General features: G+C 40.9%; 1 protein-coding gene across 3 annotated transcripts in view; it reads left to right on the top strand.

The window, feature by feature from the left end:
- The window catches only part of USP28 (ubiquitin specific peptidase 28), a 35,888-nt gene that overhangs the window by 1,753 nt on the left and 18,045 nt on the right, over positions 1–16,090 (top strand). For all 3 annotated transcript variants that reach the window (XM_079954649.1, XM_079954648.1, XM_079954647.1), the window contains exons 2-14: positions 3,499–3,576; positions 4,253–4,385; positions 5,109–5,226; positions 5,790–5,952; positions 7,361–7,447; positions 7,948–8,085; positions 9,136–9,209; positions 10,098–10,177; positions 11,061–11,209; positions 13,090–13,217; positions 13,397–13,492; positions 14,426–14,590; positions 14,966–15,177. In XM_079954649.1, coding sequence (XP_079810775.1) covers positions 3,499–3,576; positions 4,253–4,385; positions 5,109–5,226; positions 5,790–5,952; positions 7,361–7,447; positions 7,948–8,085; positions 9,136–9,209; positions 10,098–10,177; positions 11,061–11,209; positions 13,090–13,217; positions 13,397–13,492; positions 14,426–14,590; positions 14,966–15,177 — 1,621 coding nt within the window. The remainder of the gene's footprint in view (positions 1–3,498; positions 3,577–4,252; positions 4,386–5,108; positions 5,227–5,789; positions 5,953–7,360; positions 7,448–7,947; positions 8,086–9,135; positions 9,210–10,097; positions 10,178–11,060; positions 11,210–13,089; positions 13,218–13,396; positions 13,493–14,425; positions 14,591–14,965; positions 15,178–16,090) is intronic.

Here is a 16,090-nt window from a genome sequence, read left to right as displayed (position 1 = left end):
GTCTGACCCTACAATTGGCAGGTGAGACCTTATTGGTGGTGGTGCCACTCAGGGCTGCCTGGTTGTTGACCTTTGATAGGGTCTTTTCAGTGTCAGTTCACCATTTTTGGAATGTCATCCCTAATGTGGCACTTCTCTATCTCTTATCATTGACTTTCAGGAGAAAATTTAAAACATTCCTGTTTATTTGGGAATGAATATTTATTCAGATGACTGAAATACACTGCTTTTGGCCATGCCAAGATCGTTGGAAGGAACTGTTTTTAGATTGCTTTTTAATGTTTTATCATTGTTTTGTCTGGTGTCATGGTCTGCTTCAGGAGACGGGCATGATATAAATCAAATGAATAAAATAAATAGTTAGATAAAACATACAGGTGATGAGCAGGATTTGTTTTTGGCTTGGCAACCCATTTTGTGGTAGCAAATGAAGCTTGTGAATCTGATAACTATAAATATTTTTTATTTATTTGAACTTAAGATGTTTCCTAGTCACCTCAATGGATCTAAGTTGAAAGAAAGAAAGAAAGAAAGAAAGAAAGAAAGAAAATTGCTATAGATTTTAAAAAGATTAATTAAGCCATATTTGGGTCTGGCCTTCATTCTTCTAAACAGAAGTACTTTACATAGTTTTCACTAATAGCAACTACCAATGTGGTTTGACCAAACAGTGGTAGGTCAACTTATCACCGAACTTAAAATAAAACTTACTAAACCTCTGGGTAATGAAATTCCTTTCACAGTTGCTTGTTACAGTGAATATTAATCATAGTCTAATACTAATTTTAATTATCTGTCATGATGATGTCAAATTATTTTCTGAGGAGCAGACAGCTTTTTGGCAGGCTTGTATCATCTTCACAGAATGATGGTGTTCCCAATATTACAAAAATGACTTGCTGTGTGCCATTCAATGTTGACCAGTTGTGTGTGACGCTCAGTGTATTATATTCCTGTGATTAGGATTTTATTGAGCTAGATGCTTATTTAGTGGTGATTTTAGTGTTCTGTTCTGATATTTTTTGGAAATTGTCTTGATGAGGATTTCGGCCCTTAAGGACATCTTATAAATATTTCAATTTGTTTTTTAAAAAAGAAACCAGTTCCTGACAAATAATTTAACAGGGTGCCTTAGGGACATAAACTGATCTAAATAGGTTGGAACTTGAATGATGTCTTTGCATCTGGATTATACCCTTTTTGGGGGAGAGGGGTTGGGTGAACATAGTGAGAGTGGGATAATTATGTATAATGTAATGATTCCTAAACTGTATTTTATTTTCCTTCTGGGACTCTGGATGCGAGATTCATAATTGCCAGTATCTGAGTAAGGGGGTTCCTTACCAGTCAGTTTGTCTTTACCTGTTTTCCTTGCTGTTTAAAAATGTTACTCGAATACCCACCCTTTCTGAAAGCTAGCCAAACTTTTCTGAAAATCAGCTATTTGATCTCTGGTATTTGGGCCCAGCTTGGTTTGTTAATAGGTGAATTTGCATGCCTTTTTCATATTTTGATAAAAAGGACCAGATTACTTTTTAGACCTTGGGAATTAATGAGACCTGGTTCCTGACTTTTCCCCCCTCATTACCTGAATGGAAATTTATCAGTGTGGAATATTATACAGTCACACCTTGGGTTAAATGTGCTTCAGGTTGAGCGTTTTCAAGTTACGCTCCGCGGCGACCCAAAAGTAACGGAGCGCGTTACTTCTGGGTTTCGCCACTCATGCATGCACAGATGCTCAAAATGACGTCATACATGGAAGCGGCGAAACGCGACCTGCGCAGATGCGTCTTACGTTCTACTCAGGATGTGAATGGGGCTCTGGAACGGATCCCGTTCGCATCCAAGGGTACCAATGTATTTTGGGTAAAATTTGGAGTAATTTGACCCTAGATGCTGCTATGCAACTACTCCTTAATATGCTTGCCTACTTCATAGAACCTCTAGAGTGAAGAAAAGCTGTGTTGTTGTTGTTGTTGTTTAGTTGTGTCTGACTCTTCATGACCCCATGGACCAGACCACGCCAGGCACTTCTGTCTTCCACTGCCTCCCACAGTTTTGTCAAATGCATGTTAGTAGCTTCGAGAACACTGTCCAACCATCTCATCCTCTGTCATCCCCTTCTTGTGCCCTCAATCTTCCCAACATCAGGGTTTTTCCAGGGAGTCTTCTCTTCTCATGAGGTGGCCAAAGTATTGGAGCCTCAGCTTCAGGATCTGTCCTTCCAGTGAGCACTCAGGGCTGATTTCCTTCAGAATGGATAGGTTTCATCTTCTTGCAGTCCATGGGACTCTCAAGAGTCTCCTCCAGCACCATAATTCAAAAGCATCAATTCTTTGGCGGTCAGCCTTCTTTATGGTCCAGCTCTCACTTCCATACATCACTACTGGGAAAACCATAGGTTTAACTATACGGACCTTAGTCGGCAAGCTTATGTCTCCGTTTTTTTAAGAGAGAAAAGCTAGATCATCCTATCTCCACCAGCCAACTGGTTACAGGGCAGTTTGGAGAGGGTCTAGCGTGCTGTATATCTTTGGCACCTTGTTGTAAGTGAGAAATGACAAACCTAAATGGCATGTGCAGCCAGCTTAAAATAGCTCCTCATCAAACCCCTGCAAATTCCTGGACTGCTTATGTCTGATAGCATATGCTGCTGCTTTTTGGTAGAATAAATATGTAGACTGCTGGTCCCTCGCCCTGGTAAAGGGATATTTGAACTGGTATTGCTTAGGCCTGGCTATAATTCCTCCTTTAAAGGGCACATGCTCCTTTCTAATAAGGAGCTAGCTTTCACTGAGGCATAAAATGGAATACCTACGGGTATTTGGAGAATATGTAAGCTTTTGAGTTGGACAGAATGCTTAATGGTATGTCTAGGTGATCAAATGTCTGCATCTAGAAAGGTCCAGAAAGGTACATTGACCTGTGGAGGCAACCATTGAACCTTCCCTTTTTGTGTTTCACGCATAGAGCCATTGTTCTGCCCTGCTTCCTTGTATGCAGAAGAAACAAACCACACTTTCTGGCTTAGCTGCATGTCCAGCCTAGGTCTTGATGTGTTTTTCTCAAACTGCAGTTGATAAGCCAAGATCAAACCCTGGCTACAGTTCATGGTTTAGGAACAAAACAAAAAAACAAAAAACAAAAAAAACCCATGGTCACTGGTTTTGGATGTAAATCTTGATTTAGGGATTGTAATTTTTTTCTTCACAGTTCAAGCTTAGGCGTATGCATGGTTATTGAATCATTAGGTCTAGCTCATGTGTGAACTGTGCTGATGTTTCTACTTTCCCTAGCCTGGTACCCACCCTCCAGATGTTGCTGGACTCCATCTTCCATCAGCCCAGCCTGTGTGGCCATGGTGAAGGCTGATGGGAGCTGTAGTCCAGCAACATCTGGAGGGCACTGGATTGGAGAAGGCTGGTTGATATTGCCTCACTCTGCTATTGTTATTCCCTTATTGACACGTACTTTCTTTGTCCCGTGTGACTGTAGAATGGCAATGTGCTCATCAACCAGCTCAGAGAGATCACAGGCATTCAGGATCCTTTGTTCCTCCACACAGCCCTGAAGGTAAGTATTCTTCTGCCACTGATTGTTGCACTATGAATGTCATACCTGCCCACCAAGCACCTTTCCTCTGCCTCCTCCTTCACTGTTGGGTCCTAATCACCCTCCCCTTAATCTCTGCTGCCTGTGTTCTAGCTGTGCTCTTGGCACTCTTTGTGTTGACCCCGTAGAGCCAGCAGAGGCAGCCATGTTTCCCCAAAGGGATTGCTTCAAGCCAGGAAAAACAACAGTATAAAGACAGCTGTCCATGCTGCCCCTCCTGACCTTTAAAAGCACCATCTTAAACATGTCACATTTGCTTCAAGTTAGAATAAGAAGGATGTGCAGAGAGAGCTTTTTAGTGGGCATTATCTTTCACTTGTATTGCACTTCCAGAGAGGATCACCATCATTTACTGAGCCTCTCCTAGCTCAGGATATAATAGTACCCTTTTAGGAGCATGTATGAAAATGTGGTTCCTGTTTGAAATGCTCTTTTCATTTTTATTGCCCTTCTTTAAAGCTGGACCCCACATCTCTTTAGAATAGTGTATAGACAGAGCAGGATAGGAATTGTACTGTACTTTAAATCTTATTTTTTTCCAGTGAGTGTCCTGCATAAGCAATTGTTGACCTGAAATACTTCATCCTGTACATATTTTCTTCCCGTGTTGCACAAATGCTTTGTTTTTTGTCCTTAGGCTGCTGATGGAAACTTGATTCAAGCTGTTAGTTTCCTCACAGAACACCACGCTAAAGAGTCAGGGCAAGAAGCTGTTGCTGCAGAACCATCTGACAGTGAAGGAAGTGCAGTCGGCAAAAATCAGGCAACCAGTAGGTGACTTCTTGCCTTTACCTGAAATATTCTTGCCACAGTTGGATGCATTTTTTGGGGAATGCTATATATAGGTTGTGAAAACTTGAGCCATAGGCTCAGTCCCATTTATAAAGAGACACTTTGCTGGGGTTAATGAAAGACAAATATGGACCCATTAACAGTTGGATTAGATGAAGAGGCTTGATCATTCCAATTTCATTGTTACGATGATGGGGTGAAGGGGCAATAGATTGAAACGGAAACATTGCGATGAGATAGCAATAGGAACAGTGTTTTTGTAATTATATGCTTACATGGATGAGAGCACATTAATTCTGTTAGATGGGAAATGAGCTTACATGTGGCTGGCTGCAAGCCAGGACCTCATCTAGAACTCCAGACACTTCAGTTGCACACAGTCCTCCAGTCAAAATCTGGATTAAACTGCTTTGACCATCTGTGGGATGTGTGTCCTCATCATTGGAGTGAGTTTGAAAACCATTGTCTTAACATGACCATCCAAGTTTAATTGTCCATAGAAAGCCTCTTGTTTGGGTGGTGTTTGGAGTTTGTCTTTGCCAGTGCTTTTGGAAAGCATCAGTGTGAAAATGCCTATGCAGTGTTTTGCTTTTAAACTGTTGCCTCCCTGTTGGAAAACCAGTAAAATGCTGTGTCTTGGACTGGCTTTGTGAGGGGCACCTTCACTCTACTTAAATAGTGATAGCCACTTTGGTTTCCAGGTCCAGCTGAAGCAACAGAAGATGATGACGCTAATCTGCAGGAAGCTGTTTCTTCTGGAGCCCTTGATTTTCCAAGTGTTCAAGTTGTAGAGAAAGATCCAGATGCAACAGCGAATGTGTATGCTGTGCTCTGCCTTTTTCTTTTCTTTGTGCATGTTATCAAATTCCTATCCTGCCCTTCTAAGGATCCATGGGCAACAAACAACCAAACAGTAAAACAATACACCAGTCAGCACAGAAAGGGCAGCAGATACCCGTGTCATCGCCATATTTACTCCCTAAGTATCTGTGAAGCGCCTTGGACTATATTTTATTCACACTGTGGAAGAATGGTCTTTATTGACACTGTTTACCCAGGTTGTGTTCAGGTCAGCAAGATGTTCTCCTCTTGTACATCTCCCACACAGTCTGGTCCTCCACCTGCCACATTCCATTGTTATCCCAGATAATGTAATCTGATCCCTACAGAATATGATCAAAAGTCAGCCCAAAAAGGTGTGCCCTGCCACAACAGCTCTACAGCTGACCACAACAGCCTATGCTGTTAATTGGGGGTGGGTTAAATATAGCTACTCTTCAGTTTTGCAGTTTCCAATCAGAAGCATGGGAAGTTTTGTGTGAACACAACCCGAATACAATGTAATTTTTGTCACTGACTTGTTGATTTGTGTTCCCTGGCAGAGTTTATGAACCAAGTGTGGCTGAAAGCAACAATCGGTCCAAACGGAAACGGTGTGATGTCTGGGGAGAGACTGCTGCCCAGAGTGAGTGGAGGAGAGCAGGCGACTGGCCAGTAGGGATGAAAAACATTGGAAATACTTGCTGGTTCAGTGCAGTCATACAGGTAAGATGGCGCCTCTAGTTCTTGAGTGCCATCTGCCAGGGCAAAATGGAGAACTTGTGGCCCTCTAGATGTTGCTGGACTCTGAGATTACTTGGGCCATTGGGTACATTTCAAATTGTGATTGAGTGCTGTGGGCACTAGTCACAAACTGACTGCCATAAGGGCATGGTATAACACAACTTGACTGCACTAGGGGGGTATAGTATAGCATAGCACACAATTAGAGTGAGTAGAGTCATTATTGCTCTATTCCCCTGCCCCAAGACTACCTCATGTTTCCTATAGGGAATCAGCTATTTCCTGCTGGTCAAATGGTGGAGTTAAAGGCCCAAGAATCCTTGTACATTCTTTCCCTGATCCATAAAATTGGATGCTGCTTTTATGATGTTTTATACTATTTATACACTGCTTAGGGTTTTGGTTTTTTTAAAAAAGTGGCTTTGAAGTACTTTTAAATAAACCATCCTTGACCATTGGCCATGCCTGCTGGGGCTGATGGGAGTTCCAACCCTACGCTAGGGCAATGCTTCTAGGGTATTTGATACTTTGTGTTAATTTAAGGTTGGTTGTGGTCAGACATATTAATCCATTGCATTCAGCATTCTCTTTAATACCTATGTATTTAATACCTATGGTGTGATGTGTGAAAAACAGGTAAGCATTATTATGGCTTCCACTTGCAATTTACCAATTGGTGTTTGAATTCTAGGTGCCACATATATGGCACATCGCGAAAAGCCAGAGATCAGGATTCTGCCAGAGACTTGTCTTATAATGGGGGTGGGGTGCAGAGGGTACTGCACACTCATTCTAACAGGGGTCCATGGTAGTTGGGCAGTACTTTTTAATATAAGAGTTGGTGTGTGAGAGAGTGAGAACCTGGCCGCCTTATGGGAGAAAATGGTGTCAAGCTCTCTCCGATGCCTATTTGCCATGGGGTCCAGTAATAATAGTAATAATAATAATTAATAATAATATTTAAGTATTTATTATTTATACCCCGCCCACCTGGCTGGGTTTCCCCAGCCACTTTGGGCAGCTCCCAACAGAATTAAAAGCACAATACAACATCAAACATTAAAAACCTCCCTAAAGAGGGCTGCCTTCAGTTGTCTTCTAAAAGTCAGTAGGATTGGGAGTGCTTTGTATGTTTCACTGGCTTTAGTGGGAGAGCTGAGCACATGCCAACATCTTTCTGTTACAATGATTAAGGTCTACTTCAGAGCAGCAGTTTGTCTCTGCACAGTGTACATGCTTCTGTGACATCAAAAAATGTGTAGGAAACGCATAGCCTTTGAACTTATCATGAACGCTGGCCTACAAAGAGTGTTGTGTTCTGAACTGAGATCCAGTTACAGTCTTGCTTTGATCAGATGAGGCAGTGGTTTAATTTAAGGGTTTTTGTCAGTCTCTCTTCCAGCTGCCAGAATTCCGCCGGTTGGTTCTTAGCTACTCCCTTCCAGAGAGTGTACTGGAAAATTGTCAAAGCCAAAGCGTAAGTGCTGTCGGAACAAGGGCAGGTTGCTCATTTTCTTGTAGTTGTAGTGTCTAAAATTAGAATGAACCTGGCTGATTTTGATAAGTTTATGAATCTAAAACATGTACTTGGTTTGAAACTGGCTTCAGACTTCATCAGAGTTTGAGGCTGGTTTGTTTTGCCACAGCTGGTATCATGCTTTCTTCAATATCTAGTTTATTATTTCAAACAGAGTAAGGGACTGTGTATGAATATTCTTAAAGATTTTTGCATTGTAATACATTAGGCGTTCTCTAACTGCTTACTTTCAATGTTTCCAAACCTCTCAGCCTCCTTGAATATTGCCCTGAGTACTAAATGGGCAGCTTCCCAGTACTTGTCCTTTTCTTTGTTTATACCTTGCCTTTGCCATCAGCAATCTTGACCTCTGTGCTATTTCTGTTGGTAAAATGCTACCTCCTGTTACAATGGATTGCTCAGGTTGTCATTTCTGCAATTCATTGTGCTTTTTCATTCAGAAAAAGAGGAACATCGCGTTCATGCAGGAACTTCAGTATCTCTTTGCTTTAATGCTGGGAACACCTTGTAAATTTGTAGACCCTTCCGCAGCCCTGGACCGTCTCAGATGTGCGTTCAGTTCACCTGAGGAGCAGCAGGTAATTAGGATGGTTGTGCCACCAACCTTGATTGTGATCTATAAAGTGGGTGTGTGACTTTAAAACAAAGCAGAGGCATCTCAACCTCTCTCCCTACATCTTAGATGGGATGTTTTCTAGTCCCTGTGCCCCACCATGAAGACATGCTTAAAGTGGCTTGGGGCAGGAGGCTTCCCTTTGTCTTCCCCCTTTCCCATCTATTACCTTATGAGGATTCTGGGAATCATCCCGGACCTATTTGCTTGTGCTTGAAGAGAACCTTGTCAAAATTTAGTTGGCCTCTGCTAAAAGATCAGAGTGGTTTGTGTGTAGCTAACTAGTGTTGTGATGATGATGATGGTGATGATAATAACAATTTTATTATTTATAACCCGCCCATCTGGCTGGGTTTCCCAGCCACTCTGGGCGGCTCCCAGCGGAATATTAAAAACACAATAAAACATCAAACATTAAAAACTTCCCTAAACAGGGCTGCCTTCAGATGTCTTCTAAAAGTCAGATAGTTGTTTATTTCCTTGACATCTGATGGAAGGGTGGAACACAGGGCAGGCACCATCACCAAGAAGGCCCTCTGCCTGATTCCCTTAATCTCATTTCTTGCAGTGAGGGAACTGCCAGAAGGCCCTCGGCACTGGACCTCAGTGTCTGGGCTGAACGATGGGGGTGGAGACACTCCTTCAGGTATACTGGGCCAAGGCTGTTTAGGGCTTTAAAGGTCAGCACCAACACTTTGAATTGTGCTCGGAAACCTACTGGGAGCCAATGTAGTTCTTTTAGGACCAGTGTTATATGGTCTTGGTGGTCACTCCCATTCACCAGTCTAGCTGCCGCATTCTGCATTAGTCTGATGGCTCTTCCTGTGCATATGTGCTTTGAAATGCCTCTCTTTATTTATGCATGTATTCAGTCAGTCTCTGTGTTACAGCTCACAAGAGTAGGAACAGTGGGTTCTGTTGCAAACACAATGCAAAAACAGTAGGTGCTAAAAACAACAGACTAAACTTGCTGGTAATTAGCATTTTGGCATTAAGTGTCTTGTCTTTCTTCTAGCAAGATGTGAGCGAGTTCACCCACAAACTTCTGGATTGGTTGGAGGATGCTTTTCAGCTGGCTGTGAATGTTAAGTGAGTCTGGAGAAACTTTAGTTGAACAATAAGTTTGGTATATGACACATCATTGAATACCCTTTCCTTCTTTCCATTGAGAATAGGGTAGCATTTAACATTGTGAGATTATAGCAATATTTCCTACCATGTGCTGCAGCTTGTTTAGGTGGTGTGGAAGACATCTTGAATTAAGCAAGAAGCTCTAGTTCATATTTCAATACATGATAAACTTTCTAAGCAAATGGGGCATTCCAAATCATGTAAGTTGCCTGTATTAATAGCTCCCTGTTCAACTTCCTATGGCTCTAGGAGCTTGACATAGTTGGCTTTTGTAGCTAAACTGTCTGTTGAAACTTGGGAAGCATCATTTTCATAATAGCTAGAGTCAGTATGGCAGAATGTAAGTATCTGAAACAGTGTTTGAGGCTCTGAATATTCCTGGCTATGTCACTTTAGACTACAGGAGAAAGCTCACGGGATGAAATGCTTTCTCATGGGGGAGGGGGACGAGTTCCCTGCCTGTAGAAGACTGGTTCATCTGGGGAGAACAGTTCTAGCCTGCCCTCCTTGGTAACACGCTAGTTTTGGGTGGAGCATGGTATCTGTTTATAGAGGAACATTCCATCACATGATTCCATCATCTGCAGCCTTGGCAAAGGTCTCCTGTCTGAGTGGGACCTAGGCCTAAACCATAGTTTTCTAACAAACTGATAACTGCATATTTCAAGTTCATATCCCCTGTCCTTTTATACAGGCCACCTGTCATTTTATTCCATTTTCAGGCACCTAAGGATTGTTGATAAAAGCCTTGGTTTTTATTTTATCTTACTTTATTTAAAAAAACACTTTGTATTCCTGAGTCCAATGAATTTGTCATGTCTTTATTTGATTGATTGATTTCTGCAGTGGTAACTCACAGGACAAATCTGAGAACCCAATGGTTCAGCTTTTTTATGGAACTTTCCTTACTGAAGGTATTCATGAAGGTAAGGTAGAAGGGTGTTAATTTAATCCTCTTTACATTGATTTGTGTCCTTAGCTGGACTCTATCTGGGCACTGTTGCAGATAGGTCTGTTTTGGCCGCAGTCCAAGCAAAATTAAGCATTTGCAGCTCCCTCTTATGTCAGTAGTGGGACATTTAAATATCCACATTAGCTTACTATTGAAATTAATGAAAGTGCTCAATTACCATGGTTATGAAGATCCTTTCCAAGGGATAGAGCCTTGAGCAGGAGCACTCCAAGGAATTGACGGTGGGTTCACAGCAATATTTTGTTCTTGTAGATTTCTACTTCTTAAATTCTGAAGCAAGCAGTCATGCATGCTGTTCACTCATATGCAGAAATGTGTGAGTCTCCCTGCCTTGGAAGGTTCGGTGAACTGCATCACTAGGAAGTTTATATGTTCACGAGAGAACTATCACTAATCTTGACTATTACAAAAAAAAAAAAATACCAAAAAATACAAAACTAATATCCTCATATGTTATCCACATGTGATGAGAATGTAAGGAATACTTGCAATATTCCCAAATTTGTTATTAATATTGGCCCTAAATCAGGAAAAAGTAGGAAAGAATAAGAATTATTATTTTATTATTTATATGCTACTCATCTTACTGGGTTGCCCCAGCCACTCTGGGCAGCTCCCAGCAAAATCTATAGAGCCATTACACTGTGTTGAAGGCTTATTAAAAACTGTAATATGTTTATATTGACCAGTCAGTTGGAAAAAAAACAAAACCCTTGTTTGGCTTAGCTTTAATAAAAACCTCTTTGCAATATCTAGATATATCTGTAAAGAGATATTCTGGTGTGTGCTTGGTTTTATGAAAAGCTGGCTTTTGACTTTTCTCCTTTCATGTTCAGGCAAGACCTTTTCCAAAATAGAGACATTTGGCCAGTACCCCCTGCAGGTAAATGGTTATAAGAACTTGCATGGATGTTTGGAAGGCGCCATGGTAGAGGGGGAGACTGAACCGTCGTCATCTAATCAGTCAGTGAAGTATGGGCAAGAGGTTAGTTCTACATGACTCATCAATTTTACTTACAGGCAACAAAGAAAAGACAAACATGATCCCAAATGAGAAATTGTAAAAAGTATTGTGAAGCTCACATTTTACGTGGGAATAGTTAAGTGTACAGTATTTTGTGGCTGACATTTTCATCAAAGCTAGCATGCTTGGGTTGTATAATTGCTGACTTCCCACATAACCTGTCCAGCATTTACCTTGCAGTAAAAGGGTCTGCTTATTATGTGTAAGTGTGATAAAGTGTTTCTCTTTCTATTGAAGCCTACCCGTACCCGAGTAGGGAGGAACCACTGCCTCCATATTTTCGGAGGGTAAAAGTACAGTTCTTAACTTTATGGTATGCTTTTTTTTGTAATTCATCTTTTCCCTCTTTGTGTACACTACACTTTTCATTTTCATCCTAAAAAAATTAAAAAATTAAAAATCTTCTGCCTCCACCTATCTTGCTCTTTCTGCTTTTTGATTTAAATCATGACCCAATCATATGCTGCTTAGACATATTTGAAAGCTGTTCAGAACTACTTTAAACTACCTAAAGCATCTCTCTTTATAAGAATTGTTTATGAACACATGGCAAAGAATGAAAAATAAAGTTTTGCATTCTGGCAGGCAGTTGAATGAAAGGAGACTCTGCTGCTGTTTAAGGTCCATCTGTGCAATATTGGTACCAATCAATCAAACCTTTATTGCATTAGCATACAGCCATAGCAGGATAAAACAAAAATGCTATAGACAAGCAACCGAACAAAATTCAAAGTGATATTACTGGGGTTATGACATTTAAATTACCCTAATTTGTCTTAGGGTAATATTGGTACTTTCTTCTGCAGCATGTGATGTTCCTTGATAGAGCTGATTGGCTCTATGTTGAAAATAATGTCAGGTTTTCTAAATTACCCACCTAATCTCCCAGGGCTTCACTGTAAGGCAAATCATCTTGAGTGATTTCAGCTCCGTAGTTTAGGATCCCAGGAAGCTTAAAAGCAAAAATCTTAGCCAGAGGCAATTTTTTACTTAACCCTTTAAGTCTTTTTTGTATATCTCCAGCCATCTTAGAACTGCATCTTAAATCGGAACCTTTCTGTTCACATTGCGAAGAAGGGCTTTAGGAGGCCGATGTGTTGGGAATAGTCAGGAATGCTCTCACTCTGTTCAGTTAATAGGAGTTAGTTCTGCTTTCTCGTCTATAGTTAAATTATCAGGTTTTGTAGGATTAAAGAATAAGGATTGCTTTTTAAGAAACATAGAATTATTTTTTTTAAATGTCCCTATGTTACATTCAACTGCCAAGGTAAAAGTTGTGGCAACTAGGATAACTTTTAAAAAGTGCATCAGGCCAACTAATTACAAATAGCTCTAAACAGAGGGTGTGATTTATTTATTTTTTATTGTGCAAGCTTTGTCTAGCTCTAGATGCCAGAAGGCTATTAAAAGCTTAGAAGATGGAACCATTGGCAGGATATTTCCATTGTGGATTTTAATATCAGCAGCTAGAAAACTCTTCTGCTCAGTGTCTATTTGAAACAGTTTCCGACTTGGCAGTTTTTAGTTGTGATTGTAAGACTTTTTTGGGTTGCTCTGTAACATTAAGCCTTTGTACACACCCAGCAATTTAAGGTGGGCTCAGCTTGACTTTAAAATCAGTATTCAGAAATAGCTTATAACTAAATGTACAAAATAACATACATTGATCACCCCTTCCCCCTGGGTATGGCGCATGACTTCCTATGGTCGATAGATATGGTGAGATCTCTGGTGTCTTACATATTTTCTGTAATTAAGTCCTGCTTGAAGCTGCTTGAAAATTACGTGAAGAAAGTCTAGTATCCTTCTCCTGCCCTAAAACCTTTTTTTGTGTGTTCCAGCGCTGGTTTACAAAACTTCCTCCCGTGTTGACTTTTGAACTTTCCCGTTTTGAGTTCAATCAGTCGCTTGGGCAGCCAGAGAAGATACACAACAAGCTAGAATTTCCACAGATAATTTATATGGACAGGTGAGATGTTAACTGGTAGTATCATATGCAAAAGCTCAGAGCATCAGACTTTACCCTCAAGGCCTGCTAGAGTAATATTGGCATGACTGCATCAGTCTTCATAATGATTCATGTGTACTTTTGAATGGGAGGATTGATGCTACAAAAAGAGACCACACAAATAAGTGTTTCTCCTTTAGGTTCCTGTATGGTAACAAAAAGCTTGTTCAAGCCAAAAGAGAAGAGATCAAGAAACTGAAGGATCAGATAACGGTTCTACAACAGAAACTGGAAAGGTAGGTGGTCAGCTTTTCGAACTACAAAACTTCATGTTTCCATATTCAGACTGTTATGTATGGTGGTCAGTCCATGATTAGAGCAGCAGTGTCTATATCACCTTTCCCCCCATGTAATTAATATGAACGCATTGGACTGGTGTGTTTTTCACTCAGTTTGGGATCTGTGAGTGCAATCTTGGCAGGAGCCTCCACATCTCTCCAGTCATTTCAGTGATCTCTCAGAGTGGCAAGGAAAAGCTTTCTATGACTTCTCCTTATTCTCCAGCCCACAAAGGGTCATATGACTACATACTGCTTCTATCTAGCCACATTTATTATAGCTGCTGGATGTGTCCAAAGCAAATTTCCTGAAGAGGGCAAGCTTTTATCCAGCATTGGACACACACACACAAGGACATGGATTGAAGGCTTGGCTGTTAAGCTTCTCATGGCTGAGTAACAGTAGCTTGTAGTTGAGACGCAATAAGTTCCTTAACTGGTCCTTGGCACTCCACCATGAACAATAACTTTTACTTTATATTACTGTTGGGTAATATAGGCAAATACTGCACTAATTAACACTGCTTGTTTTGGGGCCCATCTTATGTTCAAGGAAGTGGTCTCCATGCGTGTTGACTGACTTTTAGAAAGGCCTACAAACAGATGCCTCTTCCTTCTTGGGTTATTATGCCTGACGTTACAGAATCCAACTTTCAGTGGTAGTTTATCATGCAGTTATTCTTGGTAGTTAAAATTTAAATTAGATTTACAGTAGTACTTGGGCATATGCCAGATATTTAAAGGGAAAGCCCAATTGGTCGCTAATGCTTCCTTAAATAACTATTGTAGCTTTGATCCCGTTAGAATAATTTAAAGTATACAGGGATTCAATAAACTTAATTGGTGTTTTTATAAAGTAGGATATAAATAACATGTCATAATTCTCTTTAGGTACACAAGATACGGTTCTGGTGCCAGCCGCTTCCCTTTGCCAGACATGCTGCAGTATGTTCTTGAATTTGCAGGTACTAGGCTGCCCGGGGCTGCCCCCTGCACTCAAGATTTGACACCAGTAGCTGAATGCCAAACTTCAGAGACTCCTCCAACACAAAGCAGGTAAAGAACTGATTTTCTTAAGATATCATTTGCAGCCTCACCTTGACTCCAAAAATCTTGGGATCCTTTTATATATCCTTTCCATTTCCTTGCTTTCCATATTTCCAATGAAGGACTTGGTTGAAAGCTGAGTGATGCCATTCTGACAGAGGTTGGTTTTCCATCGGGGTTGATTTAAAATGAGAAAAATAACATGCTAGCGATTCAAATTGTTGTAACTTGATGTATGCTTCTTCTTTTTTTGGGGGGGGGGGGTCTTTGGCCAAAAAAGCATCATACTATAGCCAATTAGGTGGCTGCTGAGTTCAGAGAAGTGTTGGTTTCCATTTGCTGGGAACTGTAGCATTGATTATCTTTCTATCCTTCTCTTAATAGGGTGACAGTAACACAAGCTGAAAGTGCCAAGGACGTAGCCTCTGCCCTAGCCACATCTCACCAGGAACCAAACAACAAACCCCTCCAGTTTCCCAGACTTCCTGTGAAGGTGCCAGAAGGCCATGTCCCTCGTGAGATCACAAAGGATGAAATAAGTCTTGTTGTGGCCTGCCTGCAACGATGGAGAGAAGAGGTTGAACAAGACATAAAAGGTCTGTTCCCAGATAGTGCCCTCCCTATTACAGTGGTACCTTGGTTCCCGAATGGCTTAGTTGACAAATAAATCGGCTCCCAAACGCCACAAACCTGGAAGTATTCCAGTTTGCAAATGCTTTTCGGAAGCCAAACACCCATTTTGGCTGTCGGTATCGTTCCCGGGGCTAATCAGCCAATCAGAAGCCACACCTTGGTTTTTGAATGTTTTGGAAGTCGAATGGACTTTCAGAATGGATTGAGTTTGAGAACCAAGGTACCACTGTATTGCATTTGTTTTTTTGTTTTTTAAATTGTAAGCTTTTACTGTATTTTAAATGGTCCTGGGAGCTTATGGTGAAAGGTGGACAGAAATTAACAACAACAACTTTCAGTTGGAGCTAGAGTCACTGACTTTCATTGGGTATGTTCAGGGCTGTTCATTCTCTGCCCCATGCCAATGCAAAATAAGCAGTGTCAACTTTCATGGAAACATGCTTATTCTAAATTCAGTTATTTCACCTGCTTGCTTCATTTGACGTTTGAAAGCTTAGTAAGTGTTGGCATATTGTAGGATGCAGACTCTGAGCTGGAGGAGCCTGTATCCTATTATATGTGATGCAGTTTTCACTTGATTATCAGCTGCTTTAGAGACCTGCTGAAAGGCAAGAAATAAATACTTTAAATGCAGCCTGCTCTTAATCTGCCTGCACACTTTTGCCTATTAAACCTCCACAGCAATTGAGACTTCTGCAGGTAACCGTATTCTTCACAAAACATCAATAGCCTTGGCAATTTTCATGATTATTGTCTTTATAAATGGAAGTAATTTCTAACCCATTCTTCATTGTTCACCCAATCCCAGAGTGGGATGTGACATTCAAATACAGTAAATGTGAAAATGGACAATATGCTAACAAAGCTACAGCAGCT

The sequence above is a fragment of the Podarcis cretensis genome, assembly GCF_951804945.1.
Source record: "Podarcis cretensis genome assembly, chromosome: 15".
NCBI lineage: Eukaryota > Metazoa > Chordata > Lepidosauria > Squamata > Lacertidae > Podarcis > Podarcis cretensis.
The sequence above is the reverse complement of the archived record's forward strand: the minus strand, read 5'-3'. Positions and strand labels throughout refer to the sequence as shown.